Source organism: Balaenoptera borealis (assembly GCF_965194805.1).
Source record: "Balaenoptera borealis genome assembly, chromosome: 14".
NCBI lineage: Eukaryota > Metazoa > Chordata > Mammalia > Artiodactyla > Balaenopteridae > Balaenoptera > Balaenoptera borealis.
Genome location: NC_138875.1, coordinates 45,266,658 through 45,284,494, shown reverse-complemented (window position 1 = coordinate 45,284,494; position 17,837 = coordinate 45,266,658). Strand labels below are relative to the sequence as shown.

The following is a 17,837-nucleotide window of genomic DNA, read 5'->3' as shown; positions in this document are numbered from 1 at the left end:
AAACAAAGCAAATATTTAATTAGCTTTGAAAACCTTGTTTAGATTTATAAAGGAAACCTCAGTTGTACACACTTCTATTGGTGTGTATCCATGCTTTTATTTGATTTCCCTATTTGTATATACCCAAAGACATGGTAGACAGGAATAAAGCTGAAAAGGTAAGCAGAAGTTCAATTACAAGATCCATAGTAAGAATGTAGACTTATGCTTAAGCAGCAGGTAATGGGGAAGGTTTTATGGGAGTCACATTGGGAGCACAAAATAGAAACATTTGAGTTTGAGAAAGAATCTATTTAAAAGAAGGTCGAGCATAATTTGGAGTGAGCTGAGATGAGATTCAAAGAAACCAGTTAAAGGCTCCTGAAGTAGTACAAAGCTGGGGCATTAGCAATGAGGACAAAAAGAAAGGGTGAGGGGGCTTCCCTGGTGGCGCAGTAGTTGAGAATCCGCCTGCCAATGCAGGGGACACGGGTTCGAGCCCTGGTCTGGGAGGATCCCACATGCCGCGGAGCAACTAGGCCCGTGAGCCACAACTACTGAGCCTGCGCGTCTGGAGCCTGTGCTCCGCAACGAGAGAGGCCGCGACAGTGAGAGGCCCGCGCACCGCGATGAAGAGTGGCCCCCGCTTGCCGCAACTGGAGAAAGCCCTCGCACAGAAACGAAGACCCAACACAGCCAAAAATAAATAAATAAATAAATTTTAAAAAAAAAGAAAGGGTGAGGAAAGTTATTTGTAAGTCAGGATGGAGTTGGACTTCAGAACAGATTGTATGCACAAGTTACGAGAGAAAGAGGGGGTAGAGGCTGCTGCTCAGGTGTACGACCTGGATAACAGGCACACAGAAGTATCACCAACCAATACAGGAAGACAGCAGTTCTCTGAGGAAGTGAACACTGGCAAGGTTGGCAAGGAGAGGCGAAAAAAATTGAGTTTTGTCTGGTGGATATCGAATTTTACGTTCCTATGGGAAATCTAAGGAGAAAGGTCCAGAAGGCAGCTGGATAGGTGGCCCTATACTTAAGGGGAGTTCAAGGCCAGAAACACCAATCTGGGAGTCAGCAGTGTGTAGATAGTGGTTGAGATTATGGCAAGAATCTGATTTCCTGGGAGAGGTTCAAGGATGAGAAGAGCTGAAGATATAAGGAACAACAGCATTTCAAGCAGGAGGGAAGTAAGAAGACTAAGCAAAGGACAGACACTCAAAACAAAAGATCAGAGAAGCAGGAGGAGAACCAGAAATCCAAGAGAAGAGAGTTTTAATAATTGCCAGCAATAGAGAGAGTTTTAATAATTAACCTTTGGATTAGGCAATTAGGTGGTCGCTGTTGACTTCTACGAATGGAGTTTGCAAATGGTGTATTGATGAAATGGAGTCCCTGGTCTGTGACACAATCACCTCTGTTGCCTTTCCCTTCTATTTTACTCTTCTTTAGCCCCTCCTTTTGTTCTTTTATTTTTCTTCATTTTCTATTTCCCTCTCTCCCTTCCTTGGTCTTTATTTTACTCATCCTTCTTTCACGGTGGAAACCAACATTCCCACCCCGAAACGCTCCGTCCACAGGCTCCAGCACTCTCTGAGACCCTGCTTTTTCTTCCTCTAAATGCAGTTTCTCTAGCTCCCTTGTTCATTTCTTTACTTCCTGTATTGTCCCCTACAGCACACCTCATGGTTGTTCCCCACAAAATCCCATTATATTTTTTTTGATCAAGCAAGCACATCTGGGTTTGACCCCAAATCTGTATCTTACAAGCTGTGTAACCTTAATTTATTTAATTTCTCTAAGCCTCATTTGTCAATATTGAAAAATTAGGAAAAATCCTTGCTTTCACTTGATTACCATATCATCTCTAAATATTCCACAGATTCAAAACACATTCATATTGTTCCCTTCAAACTTTCCCATTTATTATGACCATTATGTATTTTATCACATAGCATGTCCTGACCCCACAAAAATTAAAATAATAATAAATAAAACCTTTGTACTATTTTTTATTCTTTTTTATAGGTTCTCACCATCCCTCCCTTTTGCTCTGACATCAAATCCCACTGATTTCTTCTTTATAATATCTCTCCCAGTCATATCGATCCTTCCATTTATGTTATTCTAGTTTTAGTGGGAACCACTGAAGTGTTCTAATAAAGCTACTTTGTACATATGAAATTGATTGATCTGCCTCAGTCAATAATGCAAGACTCTGAGTTAAATATGGGCTGATGAAATGGACAAGAGCAAGATCAGAAGATTCAGTGCAGTAATTTGACCTGGGCAAGTCAATCAATCCTTCTGACTGTCACCTTTCTCCCCTATAGATTGGATATAACCTCTATCTAATCAAACAAGGAAATTATAAAGATGAGATCAAATTATGCATAAAGAATTTGAACATCAAGTGCTATACACATAAAAATATGCTATTACTATCATCCAAATAGTGTTACAGATTTTTAATAATCTATCAACTTTATCTCAGCTAATCCTTTCCTGATTAAAAGTACATATCTATAATAACTGGATAGGGATCAGGGTATAATCTATACCCATGGAACAAGCAACACTAATTGTCCTACATGAGAATTGAGCTGGAACACTGAGCTGGAACCAACTAGCCATACACGAGAAATAAAGTATTATTCAATAATATCAACATTCATAGCAATATCTTTTTTTCTCACCCCTTCTGAATACCAGTTGATCTTTATTTCTATTCCTCATGGTTTCTCTTACATAAGGAAATAGAAATAATATAAAAACAGGTAACATAGACAGGAATTCTTATTGTCTTATGCCTAAATAAAATAAAATGAGAAACTCCTAATCCACAGGATAGCAAATTATAGTAAATTGGGGGTGGTGGGTTCAGCCCCAAGTAAAATGATAATCTACGGATTGTGAAAGCTACCTCTCTGTCCAAAACATAGACTGTGGTGATTGCACCTGTGCTGGCATGCACAGAAAACTTCCCAGGTGATCTTGGCGTCTGCTCCGTAATGCTATACTTCAGGCGCGTATGCATCGTGTCTGGTTCATCTCTGTCCGTGGCACAAACCACTCCCACTGTAGTACCTACATGTTTAAAAAAAAGAGTCTTTACTTTCCAGAACTGCAAAATATGTTTAGGCACATCTACACTTCTCAAATTCTAACAGTGATGGTGGAAACCTCATTTACGATGTATTTCTTACCAGAGATATTCCATCTTTACATAGTACTGATGAAGATGACTTCAAATTTATAATATGAAACACTTTAATGCTGAGAATCAAGGCATACTCTTACTTTGCCCACAGCTTAAACTATTTGACAGTAAATTTATTAAAAACTTATTTAAATGGCATCCAAGAATAATTTCAACACATATTCCCACATACTGCAATAACTAACCTAGCTGGAAAGAGAAACCATGTCTCCTAAGTAAATCAGATTTTTTAAAATCAAAGTTTTGATTAATAACTAAATCAAGGCTGACTTGGGTTATAACTGGATAGATGATGAAGTTGACCTTTCACATCTCAGTCTCCTTTCTATTCTATTTTTTGCTAGTTCTTGATTTGCTTCCTTCTCTTTCACCAGATTTGTAGCCAAACCTCACTGCCCCCAGCCCCACTTAATCTTATTTCATACTATTTACCATTCAGGGAGAATTTAAGTTAACTGTTTCTGCAGTTAGAGCTATTAGTATTTTTCATCAGTATGGAAAGTAAGAATATTGCTCTGGTAAAGGACTTCAAGTATCAAAGAGTACACACAGGTGGTATTTTTATAGTCTAAGGATAGTGTTCCAATGCCCATGAAATTATAATACATAGATCCACTTTGCCTGTAGCCCTGTATGTGAGGTTGGCCTGAGGAACAATACATAGACACATACAATCATATACATATATATATGTATATATATATATATATATATATATATATATATATATATATATTCGTTAAAATTTTATATTTGAGGGAAATAAAAGCCAAGTAAAACTATTAATGCAAGGAAGTATTAGTTTTAAATAATTTTGTCATTATATCCTTAAACTTTATATATGTGTGTATATGTGTGCTTAAGTATATATATGTATACATATATATGTATATATAGATATAGATATAAATTTGTAGAGAATGTCCAAATACAAACTTATAAGTAACAAAAAGATTTCTGCAGTGGATCAATATGAAGACATGAAGTAATAATCTTATTATTATAAGAAAATAAATTATCTTTTCATAGAAAACTGTTTATAATCTTTATAAGACATACATTTTCTTCCTGCAATTTCATTGACAGTCAGGAAGACATAAACACTATTTTAATTCTCTGGATACAGAATTCCTTTACTTATTACATAAAACCTTCCTAAAATCTTGACTTGAAAATTCTTTTCCATGAGTGCTATATTTCACTATTCGTTGAGCACCCTTTGCCCAAACCCTCTGTGTGTGAGTTAAGGCAAACTCAAAGAACACCTTCAGAGTATCACAGCCTTAACAGGGCTGAACCTACTGGTGTGATATGCTTAAAGTATTCTGGGTTAATCTGGGCATCAAAGTGTTTGCCCTAGATCCTTCTCTGTTACTAGCAAAGAGAACAGAATGTTCAAGAAAGAGTCTAAAACCAATCATCCCTCTTTGAAAATAGAAAAGTGTAAGAGTCATAGACTTGTGAGGTTAAAAACATTATAAGTCATCTAACATAATTAACTCATTTTATAGATCAGAGAACTCAAAGGAACTTCCATGAGTTCCCACAGTGAAATAATAACAGACCCTGAATCAAAAACTAGGTTTCCAAAAAAAAAAAAAAACTAGGTTTCCTAAACTCCAAAGCAACAATAATTTTTTTAATTGTACCATGTGAGTAATAAAGAGGTTAACATCTATGACATCAAATTATCAAACTAAAATATAAAAGGAAAGAGCAGTTACAACAGTCCAGTGAAGATCTAAGTAACTCCTAGAAACTTTAATAAGCAAGTTAGCTAATCCTCTATGGTTGAGTTCACTTCCTTTCAACTTTATTGTGAGTGGTTATTCTCCATATTGCAAGTCTCAGAAGACATTAAGAATGCCACATTTAAGGGCCTATTGAAGTGAAACACTTTGGTTTTCCACATGTGAGAGCAAGTGTTTAGGATGGAGAACACACAATGCAAGTTTCTCTAAAGTTATTCCGGCATTCACTCTAAATTGGAAGTAGTAAAGTAGTAGTTTAAAGAGAAGAGACAATATAGATAAGAGCTTAAAAAATTGTGTCCTCAGTGGACATCATTCAACACCTTCCTAAATAAAACCTAATAAAAATATCTACATTGATTTTAGTTTTATCGTACATTCTACCCTGCATGTCCTCCCTTGGAGCTAGGAATAATGATAAACCCACATGATAATAAGATGAAATAAAGTCTATAATCCAAATATGGTACAAAGCTTGAATGTTATCTGCCTTTATAATTCATCGGTATCATACCAACAACACTACAAACTCCTATAATACCTTGTAAATTACACATTGATTAGATTTGATAGGATTAAATGTATTCTGGTAAGTAGCTATTGGTCCAGTGTCATCTCAGGATGATCTGGCTTTGAGTAAAAACTCAACCTCTCAAACAATGTATATAAACATTTAACATAGCACATTTTACTCCTAAAAGTTGTCTTACCAATTCTACTGCTTTCTAGAACTTCAAAATTATAAATTGCTTCTGTGAAAATAGGGCGGTTGTCATTGTCATCCTCCACTCTGATGGACAGTGGAAGAGGTAATTCTGCTGAATACCCATCTGCAGTTGACGCACGGACAATCAGCTGTAAAACAGTGAAAAGCAAGTTCAACAGTCCATTATAAAAGATTCCAGCATGAAAGAATACTATGCTTTATCTACTACCTTCTCTGCAAATCTTTTCAATAATAAATCACTTCAAAAATTCCTATTCAATGCTTCTTTAGTTATCAAAACATCGAACGTAGAACGACTTTAACTACAGTTAAAAGTATCCAATGTTTGGTAGAAGTGGCTACACTTCAAATAAAACCTAGGTCAGAGTACAGAGAATCAGAGACTACTCAGGTCATGAGACTAAGGAATTAAATGTGAATATGGAGACGTGGATTACAGTCCTTATTCTCCCCATAATCATAAAATTGTATTGGGAAGAACAGTTAACCTCCCTGCAATGGGGAAAATCCTGACTATATCATCTAAATAAGGCAATGAGTCCCAACTTTGCCACTACTGAGCCCCTTTATTGTTTAACCTCATAGATCATATATTTGTAAGAGGTTTTCTAACAAAATACATTTAACAATTTCCACATTACTAATTAATCAAAAGCAATGTAATGTCAAATAGAACTTATATCTTTTTTTTCATTTTTAAATGATTTTTTAATATAAACAATTTTTCCATAGTTAAAAGTGCACTATTTCAATTATAAAAGAAACATCCTTATCATGATAAATTTAAAAATTCAGTAAAGTACAAAAGAAGAAAATAAAAATCCATGAGCTACTACCCAGAGATAAGTACTGTTCACATTTGATGTATTCCTTCAGTCCCTTCTGTGTATATATTTGTACACAAAAATTGAGATCATACTACTGTAAGCTTATATCCTTTTTTTCCAAAAAGCAAACAAACTTGACTTTATGCTGTAACCATTTCCCAAAGCCCTTAAACATGCTTTGAAAATGGGATTTATTGGCAGTCTAATAATCTACCACATAGACATGCTGTAATTTATTTAACTAGACCCCTATCGGTGGACAAATAGAACATATTTCTATTCAGCATGTGATTACAACACTGAGTTGAAAATTTTCCAGCCAAAAGCAAAGAAATGTCATGTGGTGAACATCAGTCAAGTTTACTTACCCAGCATCTCTTCCCTCTTCTTTTAGGAAGAGAATCCCTCTTTCCTATGGAGAATCAGTCCCCCTGTACCACATGACCCCAGAGCATTGACCCTATTACACTGAAAATTGTCTGAATGATTCCCCATTGATGTAAGTTCATCCATATCAGAATGCTGGCTTATTATGCCTCGTTTGGACTTGGTCTCCCAGTTTTGCTTCCTTATATAATTCTCAGATATCATCAGATAATTAGACAGGTGGAACAAAGACCAAAAAAGGAAAAACAAAAAACACAGAGCAGAAGAGGGACACTGGAAGAGGACCCTTCCAATCAACTGTGGCCCTGTCTTGGAGAGAGGAGAAAGTACCACGACCAGAGAGAGAAAGAGAATCTCATAAGCAAAACCAACTCCTGCAAATTTGCTGGAATTTACATCCAAATACAATTAAATTTCTTGGCTTCATTTCAGGCTTACCTAATAGAAGTTGAGATAAAGAGCAGACCAAGTATTCCAAAACATTACACAATCTATTTCCTTTGTCTTTCAGATCCCCTCTAAGAAGAAGTTCAGAAGACAGGAAAGAGTAGATGCGCTATCAAAAGTTTAGTTTAAACTATGATTATAGTTTAATCATTTAAAGTTATGTGTATCAATAAAACTCCTACATCAAAAACATCATATTCTTCACGATCCACAGGCTGGGTACAATATAGATTTCCAGTTTTTCCGTCCATGGAAAACAGATTTAAAGGTTCTTGGTCAGCTCCAGGCCCACTTATTGAGTAGACGATGGTATAGTTCTGTTCCGCGTCAGATTGAACCTAAGAGGAAAAAGCATATGTAAAAAATTTTTCATGAAAATGCTATTTTTAAATACAATTTATATGTTTATATATTTTTTTATTTTAAAGAGATGACTTTAATAATATAATAATCACCTTTGTCACTTCATCAACATGCAAAATGGTAATGAACAATGGTAATTTGGCAAAAGATTTTTTTAAACTGCTCAAATTTAATGACAACAGTGTTCAACATAAATAGTAACCAAAGACAACCTCACATTAAGGCACAGTTTCCCATCTAGTGATTTGGCAAAGGTAGAAAAAAACAATAATACCCACTGTGGACAGGGGTGAGGCAAACAGGGGCTCTCATATACTGTTGAAAGGAATGCCAGTTGTAATGTTCCTTAGGGAGGGGAATTAACAAAAATTAAAAGAATGAGAATAAACAGGGAAGACTCTTCCCGGCAGAGGAAACAGGAAGTGCAAAACAACCAGACCAGGGTTGTTCCTGGAGTGTTCAAGGAGCAAGGAGGCCACTGTGGTTGGAATAGAGAGAACTAGGGGAAAAGGAAGTCGGAGAGGAGGACGAATGCAGTAATAGGGCCACGGCATGTAAGAGATTCCAAGGATATTGACTTCTGCTTGGAGTCAGACGGGGAGCCATTGGAGAATTTAGACAAGAGTAGTATGTGATTTATATTTTCGAAGGATAATTCTTGGTGTTCTGTTAAGATTAGACTTGGGTGGGCAGGTAAAGGAAGAAGCAGGAAGGCCATTTAGAAAGTTACTGCAAGAATTCAGGGGAGAGAGAACTGTTTGTTAGACCAGCATGGTAGCAATAGGGGTTGTGAGAAGTGGTTAGATTCTGGATATAATTTGAAGATACAGCCAACAGAATGTGCCAATGGGTTGGCTGCGTGGTGTGAAAACAGAAGTCAGGGATGACACTATGTCACAGTGGGTGCAAGTATCCCCTGATGTCTATTCTGCCTATCTTCCTTAGCATTAGAATGTACAGTTGAGCACAAGATTGCTTGGAAGAAAGACTTTTCTCAGTCTCCCTTGCAATTAGGTATGACCACACGAAAAAGTCAGGTCAATAGGGTGTGAGCAAAAATAATACATGCAGGATCCAGACTGTACTCTAGAAAGTGGAGGGGTGTTTCCCCTCATTGGGACGCAATGAAGAGCCATCTTGAACCTGCAAGGATGGCCAAGCTTTAAAAGGAAAGAAGCCTGGGCCCCTGGTGATTTCTCAAATTAGAATCTCTTTACCAGATCACACATTGGCATGAAAGGACTAAATCTCTGTCATGCTTTAGCCACTATGATTTGAGATCTTGGTAAAATGTGGCTATAGCCTTATCCTATTATAATACAGGAATTAAAATTTAAACTATAAAGAATGGATGGATATGGTAAATTGGGGCTCAGCATCGATTTCATCTCCTTCTACTGTGTCCTCTCATAGTGTAGCTATTAGAAAGAGTCAGATAAAAACAAACCAAAAACTCTCCCTTTTCCAGGGTCTCTTGAAACGAGAGTTCTGAATTAAAATACAGACAGTCAGGTGTGCTTGCATGAAATTTGGAAGCCATAAGGGAGATAGATGCCTCCTTTTTGCTGCTTCTACTGTTTTTGCTGGCACTTTGTGGTGCAATTTTTTTTTCTTTTTTCCTGCAGCAGCAGAAGTTCTAGTGGTTTTTCACAGACTTTGTGGATGTTGAGAGACAGGATACAGACCAATCTTTTTGTGAACACTGATGGGAGCAGTTAAGATTGTTTTGGAGCTGCATTTGGAGGAGCAGCTTCCTGCCTGTGATGGTTCCTTGCCCAGTGCAGCTTCCTGACCATGGCAGTGGCACTTTAGCTCTAAAATGACTGGCTTCCCCATCATGAAGAAAGCAGTATGTCCCTTGGTTATAGATTCTGTTGGGTAACTAGGAGATTCGTTCCTGAAAATTCAACCTAAAGTTTGTTTCTTCAACCTTCGCAACAATTCTGTAAACTGTTTAATACACTATAGTAAATCCCTCTGTTAATTCCTTAAAGAGAATTGTGCTCTCCACAACTAAAACCTTACTGAACTGACTCTACTGCCCCAAGAACTGAAAGCATGGAGCTGCCATTAACTGAGAGGGGAGGATATTTCTTATAAGAAAACTCAAACATTTGATTTTTATATGTTAAGTTTGAAATGTCTACTGAAATTCCAAGTAGGAATATTAATTAGGCAGTTTGGGCTGGAGATATGAAGTCTTAAGTTTCCAATGTATAAAAAGTACTTCAAGCTATGAGGCTGGATGAGATCACTGAGAGAGTGAATATAAATAAACATTACACAAGGTTCATAGTCTGAGCCCTGGAGCTCTCCAAACTTAGAGATTGAGGGGTCAGGGTGGTGAGGGTTGTGGGGATGTGGGAATGAAGAAGAGCCAGCAAAACATATGAAGAAGGAGTGGCCAGTGAGAAAAGTGGAAAACTAGGTGAATGTTGTACTAGAAGTGACGTGAAGGAGGAGGGACAGGTCAGCTAAATCAAATGGACACACGTCAAGGAAATGAGGACTAGAAGTGATGACTGGTTTAACAGTGCAAAGACCAAAATTACCTCTGATCAGTATAAGTTTGGTAAACAGAAATCATTTCTTAAGATGCTTTCACCAGTGCTTAAAGTACAATAATCTAAGAGAAGAAACAAGGGTCCAGAACTGGATAGAATTCTCTACAAGTGTGAAAGACACTGGAAGCATAGTTAAAAACATAAACAAGTAGGACACGGGTGGCACCATTGGTATTAAACATCAACCACAGTAATAGAAATTTAAGGGAAAAAGGCAAGCACAATGCCATAGCCTCACCTCAGTCATTATTTCCATTGTGTATATTCCATTTGGATCTTTATGAAAAGTAAACCCGACCCTGCTTAAAAATGACTTGTTTTTAGGAAAAAGTTAAACTGTCTAGCAGAGCACACCTGGCCAATTCTGGGTGGACCCTACCTGCCTCTTCTGCCCCATCTCCCTGCTCCACGCCCATCACACACAGGAAGACTAAGCTCTGTGAGCTCCTGTGAGGAGCCATGCTTGTTTGCACCTCTGTCCCCCTCTCTTCTTCCACAATGATTTCCCTGCATGACACTCTCCCATCCTTCAGGCTTTAGCTCAGATGCCTCCCCCTCTAAGTCTTTTTTCTGTTTTTTACAGCATTTCAGCCCATGAGTTCTCAAATCACCCCAACCCAGCCCCATCTCAGCACTCATCATGCAGTATTGCGATCATTTGCCTATTTCTACCTTCCTCACTAGACTCATAAAATACATGAGAGCAAAGGCCATGACTAAATGTATTTCTAGCTTCAGTACTTAGAGCAGTGCCTTCCACAGGACAGGGTAGGTGCTCAATAGCCGGCTGCTAAGTGAATGAATAAACTAATAAAGATCATTTAATGGCTGTAGAGTCTTTCTCATATTATTATTATTAGTTTTTTAGTGATTTTCTAGTTTTTCTCATTATTAGTTTTCTAGTGATTTTCCCATTTTATGTACTTTTATGACTCTTCATGAATATCTTCAATCAAATCTGTTGATTTGTAAATGTTTAAAGAGTTATTAAAACCTGGACAAAACAGACTCTTGGAACTAATTTAGCAATCCCAATCAGAAGGAATGGAAAACCTACTCGTTGAAGGAACAAAGGGAAAGGGCCCGAGGAATTCTCCATCATTGAGGTGGGGATAGGCGCCCATCTCCTCTTGGAACGCCTGAGAACAGTCTCTTTAGTGTGTCTCTTCCTCAGTACCTGAATTTAGAGAAAGAAAATTAACAATAAACAAAAGCATCACAGCCTACTTCATTGTAAAATAGTGGATGGACCATAAATCTAACACCTCTCTGGAGGCTCAGTGTCAGGAATTTCCATGCTGAAACTAAAGACCAGATAATAAGGTCTTCTTTGTGTTAGAAGGATAAGAGAGAATGTATCCATTGGGGCTTCCCTGGTGGTGCAGTCGTTAAGAATCTGCCTGCCAATGCAGGGGACACGGGTTCGAGCCCTGGTCCTGGAAGATCCCATATGCTGCGGAGCAACTAAGCCCGTGAGCCACAATTGCTGAGCCTGCGTGCCGCAACTACTGGAGCCCGCGTGCCTAGAGCCCGTGCTCTGCAACAAGAGAAGCCACTGCAATGAGAAGTTCGTGCACCACAACAAAGAGTAGCCCCCGCGCGCCACAACTAGAGAAAACCCGTGTGCAGCAATGAAGACCCTATGCAGCCAAAAATAAATAAAATAAAATAAATAAATTTATTTAAAAAACAAAAAAAAAAACAAAAAAAAAGAAAGAAAGAATGTATCCAGACTTTAACAGTTTCATGAACCAAAGAATTTCATTTCACATACCTTTCTAACACTGACCATACTTTCAGGTTAGGAAAATTATCACTGTACTCTCAGTTCTTCCCGTTGCATCCCAAAATGGGATGGAGAACACATCCTCTTTCAGACAATCTATAGACGGCACTTACTTGTTCTTTCTGCTAAAACCTCATGCTCTCAGGTGAACTATAGTAAGATAATGCGTGTTCTTCATTGCCTGAACACTCTACCTGCACTGTCCAATATGGTAGCCGCAGGCCACATGTGACTATTTAAACTAATTAGAATTAAATAAAATATAAATTCCATCCTTCAGTTGTACTAGCCACATGCTAAGTATCAGTAGCCATTAATATTGGGTGACCACATCACACAGTGCAGATTACAGAACATTTCCATCACTGTAAAACATACTATTGGAGTTTTTAGTGATTTCCATCTAAGCAGTCATTTTAGCATTTAGATGACTTTTTCATTAATACACTTCACATCGATTAGTTGTAATCCAGTGAGTACTTTCACAATGGCATTCCTCATGACATGGAATTTAGAACTACAGTCAACAATCACTGAGTGGTGGCTAATACCATTCAGACGCATACATCCTCCAGGATTTCCATCCTATTTTAACATCAGAATCACTGTGGCACTTGAAATCAACCTCTTATTCACTGGGAACTACTGCACTTAATATTAATTTAACATGTACCTATTGACTGTGGGTCAGGTATAAATGAGACTATAAACACAAAAGGGATTGATTCATGCCCTTTAACAACTACAGGTAAATTGTTTGCCCTAATAAAAAATTCCCAATGCTACAACAGAGGGATAACCAAACTGACACTGGCATACAAAAGCAAGTAGACTTTAGAGGTGGAAGAAACCTTCACAGAGGAGGTGTCATTTAGATTTAACAAAGTAAGATCCAATGTCTAACCAGTGTTGAAAAGGGAAGGGGAAGGAGGGAAGGGAGGAGGAAGGAAGGGAAAGCAAACAGAAGGAAAGAGAAAAGATGAGGAAAATAAATCCTGTTTTTTCTTTTGTCTTCTTTGCAATTTTTAATGAGAAGAAAAACATGCCTGAAAATATCAATGTACTTTGAATACCTTCTTCTGATGTTCCAGGAGCACAGGAATCTCTTTCTGTGTCTGTTTCTTTGAGTCAGAAAGCCATATGGTGAAAGATCTTTTCTCATCAGACAACACAACAGCATGGGCTGTGTATACTGACCCATCTTCTAGAACTCTGAAATCAGGATCACTGGATTGGATGCGGTCTGCAGATCCGAGGCACTCTTTCAAATTAACTGCAAGTAGGAATTTCCAAGTTGTAAAGTAAGAAACACATGCAAAAAGAAAAACAGTGTTAAAATAATTCATACAATCTTCTTCAAAATCCTGAAGTGAAATGAAATGAACCAATCACTCTGCATTTATCAAATATCTTAACAAGACTCTTTACATGTATTTTTAAAAAGTGATAATACTTTCTCTGTTAAAAAATGATAATTCTGGATTGTATATTTGTATTAAATAAGGTGTTTTAAACCTTTATATGCTTCTAACAGGCTTATGAAAATGATCTTCCTATTAAAGACGTCTGTGTGTTGCAATCATGACAAAGCTGAGCTACATGCCCCCCCACACACCTGGATAAACAAACAGAAAAGTTTTCCTTAACAATATAGTCTGAGTCTTTTAAGATACACCTGTGTTAAGCCAGAAGTTACACACAAAGAGTGACAGAGTGTATGAGTTTGGCAAATAGTCAAGTAAGAAAAATCTTTAAATTCTTCCCACGAGCACTTTTCTGTCACATCCCCCGACCCTCACCAACGCCCCTGGGGCCCACAGTTCTCTTCGTGTTCCTGTTCCTTGCCTTCCTGGGCTCCCCAGTGAAATTCTATGTGGAATCTTCTCCCCCTGAGAATTTTCCCAAGTGAAAAGTCATAAAATATGAGTATCATACAAGTGTTTTGATACTTATATCAAAAGTATCAAATCCATCCCATTCTTCCACTATCTGCTTTGACAGAAACCAAACTGATACGTTAATACACACTTAAGTAATAACCTAATACTCACTTAAGTAATATCATCTCAAAAGATTCATGTTACCCATGTATAGTGTTTTCACTTTAATCCAAATCTGTCACAGATGGAAACGTTAAGTCAAAATGAAGTGAACATATTTAGAAGTGATGACATATTTCTCTCGTGTTCACATTTTTAGCAGAGTGATAACCTCTGCTCTATTCCCCTGGAGGAACACCCCTGACTTCTCTTTACATCCTCTCCTTTCTTCCTTCCCAGAAATGGGACACTCTGTTGAAAATTAATGTGGTATCTCTGGGACAAGCTATATCTCTGAAAAAAACATGATGCTTTCCTCCAATATTCCCTGTACCACAGGGAAAGTCCACCTGGGCAGAGCTTCCCAGCTGTTGGGAAAGTTTGAGGTTCCCTAACTTCTCAAGTGTGCAAATGGCTGATTAAGCTCAGTTTTGAATGGAATAGCTCACCTTGTTATATTTCTCACTGCAGCTATGGCATTGATAAAAATACTGCTCTGATTCTCTCAGGTCCTTACCTATATCTCTCCGGTGCTTAGAATCCTAGAGTAATGAAAGGGCTACATTCTACATGTAATTCTTTATGTAATTTTTACTGTTAAAACATAACTGACTACAAAAGCATGGATTAGCACATGTTCATTAGAATCGATGACAGAATTCTACAGAGTTCTAAAGAACATAACATATATTTTAAACTTGACTTGTATCTAATTATTGGTTCAGGCTAATTCCAAAAGGCAAAGATTGGATAACATGCTCTTTCCAGCATAAGTAAATTAAATTTGTTTTAAAAACACTGTTTTGAAATTGCTCACCTCTGCCAACCACTTTGTCTGCCTCTAGTTTGGAAGGTGTATGAAATATCACCTTTTTGCAAGCTTCACAAGCAAAACTGAAGACCTAGGAAAAAATGGTCACATTAATACAGTATAGAATAAAGAACTAAGTTTTAGATATGCAAGATAAATAAGTCCTAGGGATCTACAGCTAGCAATACTGTATTGTATACTTAAAATTTTTGCTGAGAGTAAATCTTATGTTAAGTGTTCTTACCAAAAGAAAATAATAATAATATATAAAGAAGGTGAGAGGAAACTTGGAGGTAATGGATATGTTTATGGGATAGATGGTGATGATGTTCTCACGGGTACATACTTATCTCCAAGCTCATCAAGTGGTGTACATTGAATATGCACAGCTTTTTGTGTGTCCATTTCACCTCAATAACATAGTTTTTAAAAAAGAATAAAGAACAAAGCCATATGATCATCTCAATAGATGCAAGCAATTGTTAAAATCCAATGCCGACTTAAAATTAAAAACTTTCAACAGGGGCTTCCCTGGTGGCGCAGTGGTTGAGAATCTGCCTGCCAATGCAGGGGACATGGGTTCGAGCCCTGGTCTGGGAAGCTCTCACATGCCGCGGAGCGACTGGGCCCGTGAGCCACAACTACTGAGCCTGCGCGTCTGGAGCCTGTGCTCCGCAACAAGAGAGGCCACGACAGTGAGAGGCCCGTGCACCGCGATGAAGAGTGGCCCCCGCTTGCCGCAACTAGAGAAAGCCCTCGCACAGAAGCGAAGACCCAACGCAGCCAAAAATAAATAAATAAATTAATTAATTAATTAAAAAAAAAAAAAAAAACAACTTTCAACAAACTAGGAATTCAAGAGATTTTGCTCAGTGTGATAAAGGGCATCTATGAAAAACATCCTATTTAACAGAGAAAGACTGAATGCTTTCCTCTGACATAAAGAACAAGATAATGACGCCTACTCTCACCACCTCTATTCAACATTGTCCTGGAGGTTCTAGCCACGGCAATTACACACACACACAAATAAAATTAAAGGCATCCAGATTGGGAAAGAAGAAATAAAATAGTCTCTATTTTCAAATGATATGATCTAGTACATAGAAAATCCTAAAGAATCCACTAAAAACTATAAAAAAAAATAATACGTGGTTTCAGCAAGGTTGCAGGATACAAGATCAACATACAAAAACCGATTGTTTTCCTATATACTAGCAATAAAAAAATCTGAAAACAAAATTAAGCAAAGAATTCTATTCACAATAGATATCCCATCTTCATAGATTAAAAGACGTATTCCCAAAATTCATCTAACAGATTCAATGCACTCCCTATTGAAATCCCAAATAGCTTTTTTTGCAGAAATTAAAATTCAATCCTTGAGGAAATGCAAGGGACCCAAAGACCCAAATAAACTTGAAAAAGAACAAAGTTGAAGGATTTCCCAATTTCAAAACTTACTATAAAAATACAATAATCAAGGCAGAGTGGTACTAGTGTAAGGACAAACATATAGATGAATGGAATGGAACTGAAATTCCATAAATAGGCCCTTACATATTTAAAAATACATTATTGGTTTTGTTTGCTGCCACTTATTTTAATATTTCAAATATATGTCCACAAGTAAGATCAGCCTACTACTTTTCAACTTCATACCATCCTCATAAAATGTGTTCGGGAGAGTTCCACTTTTTTCTGTTCTTTGAAACAATGTATATAAGGTAGAGATTATCTGTTCCATATAATTATGGAAAAATTCACCTATCTCAGGTCTGGGCTTGATGGATATGACAGTGTGTGTATGTGGAGACATTTGGCTTCTAATTCAGTGTCTTTATAAGTCTATTTACAGTTTGTATACCTCCTCGAGTCAATGTTGGTAATTTGTGTCTTGTAGAAAATTGCCTATTTTGTCTCTTTTCAAATGAACTAGAATAATATATTATTATCTACTTTTTAAAACATCTGTCCTCTCCATAACTGTGCCTCTTTTTATTGCTAATATTGTCTTATCTGTGCCTTCTCTATTTTTCACTTGTTCAATCATAGCAGGTTGGTCTATACTTTCAAATGATAGCGTTTGGTTTTGCTAATCCTCTATATTACTTGTTTCTTTTTCCTTTTTTAACTGTTCTTCATAAGATATATTCTAAGTACACGTGTATTTTAAGAAATAATAAAAGAAACACTAGGGCACTTACCTTCAAAGTTAAGAAATAAAACATTACTATTATTTTCAAAGTCCCTATATAACTGCATTTTCTTCCTGACTTCAACCTCTCCAAATTCAGGTAACCACTAATGAATGATATTTTTTTGTAAATCATTTACTTCCCCATTTCTGCTTAATTTTATCCCATGAGTATGTTTCCCTAAAGAAGATTGGTTTGTTTTGCCAACTTTAGGCTTTAAATATATGTAGTCATATGCTAATTATATGCAACTTGATTTCTTTCCTCAAATTATGTTTGTGAAATGGATCCATGCTGAATATATAGCAGCAGTCCATTCATCTTCGTCGCTGTATAGTACATCACTGGAAAGCATGTACAATTAATTCATTAATATAAGGGATTGATATTGGAAAGGATGATACTCATATATAGATTTCAGTTATGCCATGTTTCCTGAATTATAAAGAAATCTGATACTATGTTTGTGGGCATTGGATATATTACTGAAAATAAAGTAAAAAAATAAAATAAAGTAAAACCACCATTAGATTAGCAATGATGAACTAATGACTTTTAAAGTTATTTTAAAAGTAACTTTTGGGGGCTTCCCTGGTGGCGCAGTGGTTGAGAATCTGCCTGCCAATGCAGGGCACACGGGTTCGAGCCCTGGTCTGGGAAGATCCCACATGCCGCGGAGCAACTAGGCCCATGAGCCACAATTGCTGAGCCTGCGCGTCTGGAGCCTGTGCTCCG

General features: G+C 37.2%; 2 protein-coding genes across 4 annotated transcripts in view; both read right to left on the bottom strand.

Moving 5' to 3' along the window:
* The window catches only part of DSC2 (desmocollin 2), a 98,931-nt gene that overhangs the window by 19,923 nt on the left and 61,171 nt on the right, over window positions 1-17,837 (bottom strand). The gene's annotated exons all lie outside the window — the stretch shown is intronic.
* The window catches only part of DSC3 (desmocollin 3), a 40,267-nt gene that overhangs the window by 18,223 nt on the left and 4,207 nt on the right, over window positions 1-17,837 (bottom strand). For all 3 annotated transcript variants that reach the window (XR_014234181.1, XM_082354227.1, XM_082354228.1), the window contains exons 2-7: window positions 14,911-14,995; window positions 13,128-13,327; window positions 11,326-11,445; window positions 7,524-7,679; window positions 5,664-5,808; window positions 2,906-3,069 (exon numbers count right to left, since the gene is read on the bottom strand). Coding sequence is in view for 2 of the 3 variants with exons in the window: in XM_082354227.1 (XP_082210353.1) it covers window positions 2,906-3,069; window positions 5,664-5,808; window positions 7,524-7,679; window positions 11,326-11,445; window positions 13,128-13,327; window positions 14,911-14,995 (870 nt within the window). In the remaining variant the exon portion in view is untranslated. The remainder of the gene's footprint in view (window positions 1-2,905; window positions 3,070-5,663; window positions 5,809-7,523; window positions 7,680-11,325; window positions 11,446-13,127; window positions 13,328-14,910; window positions 14,996-17,837) is intronic.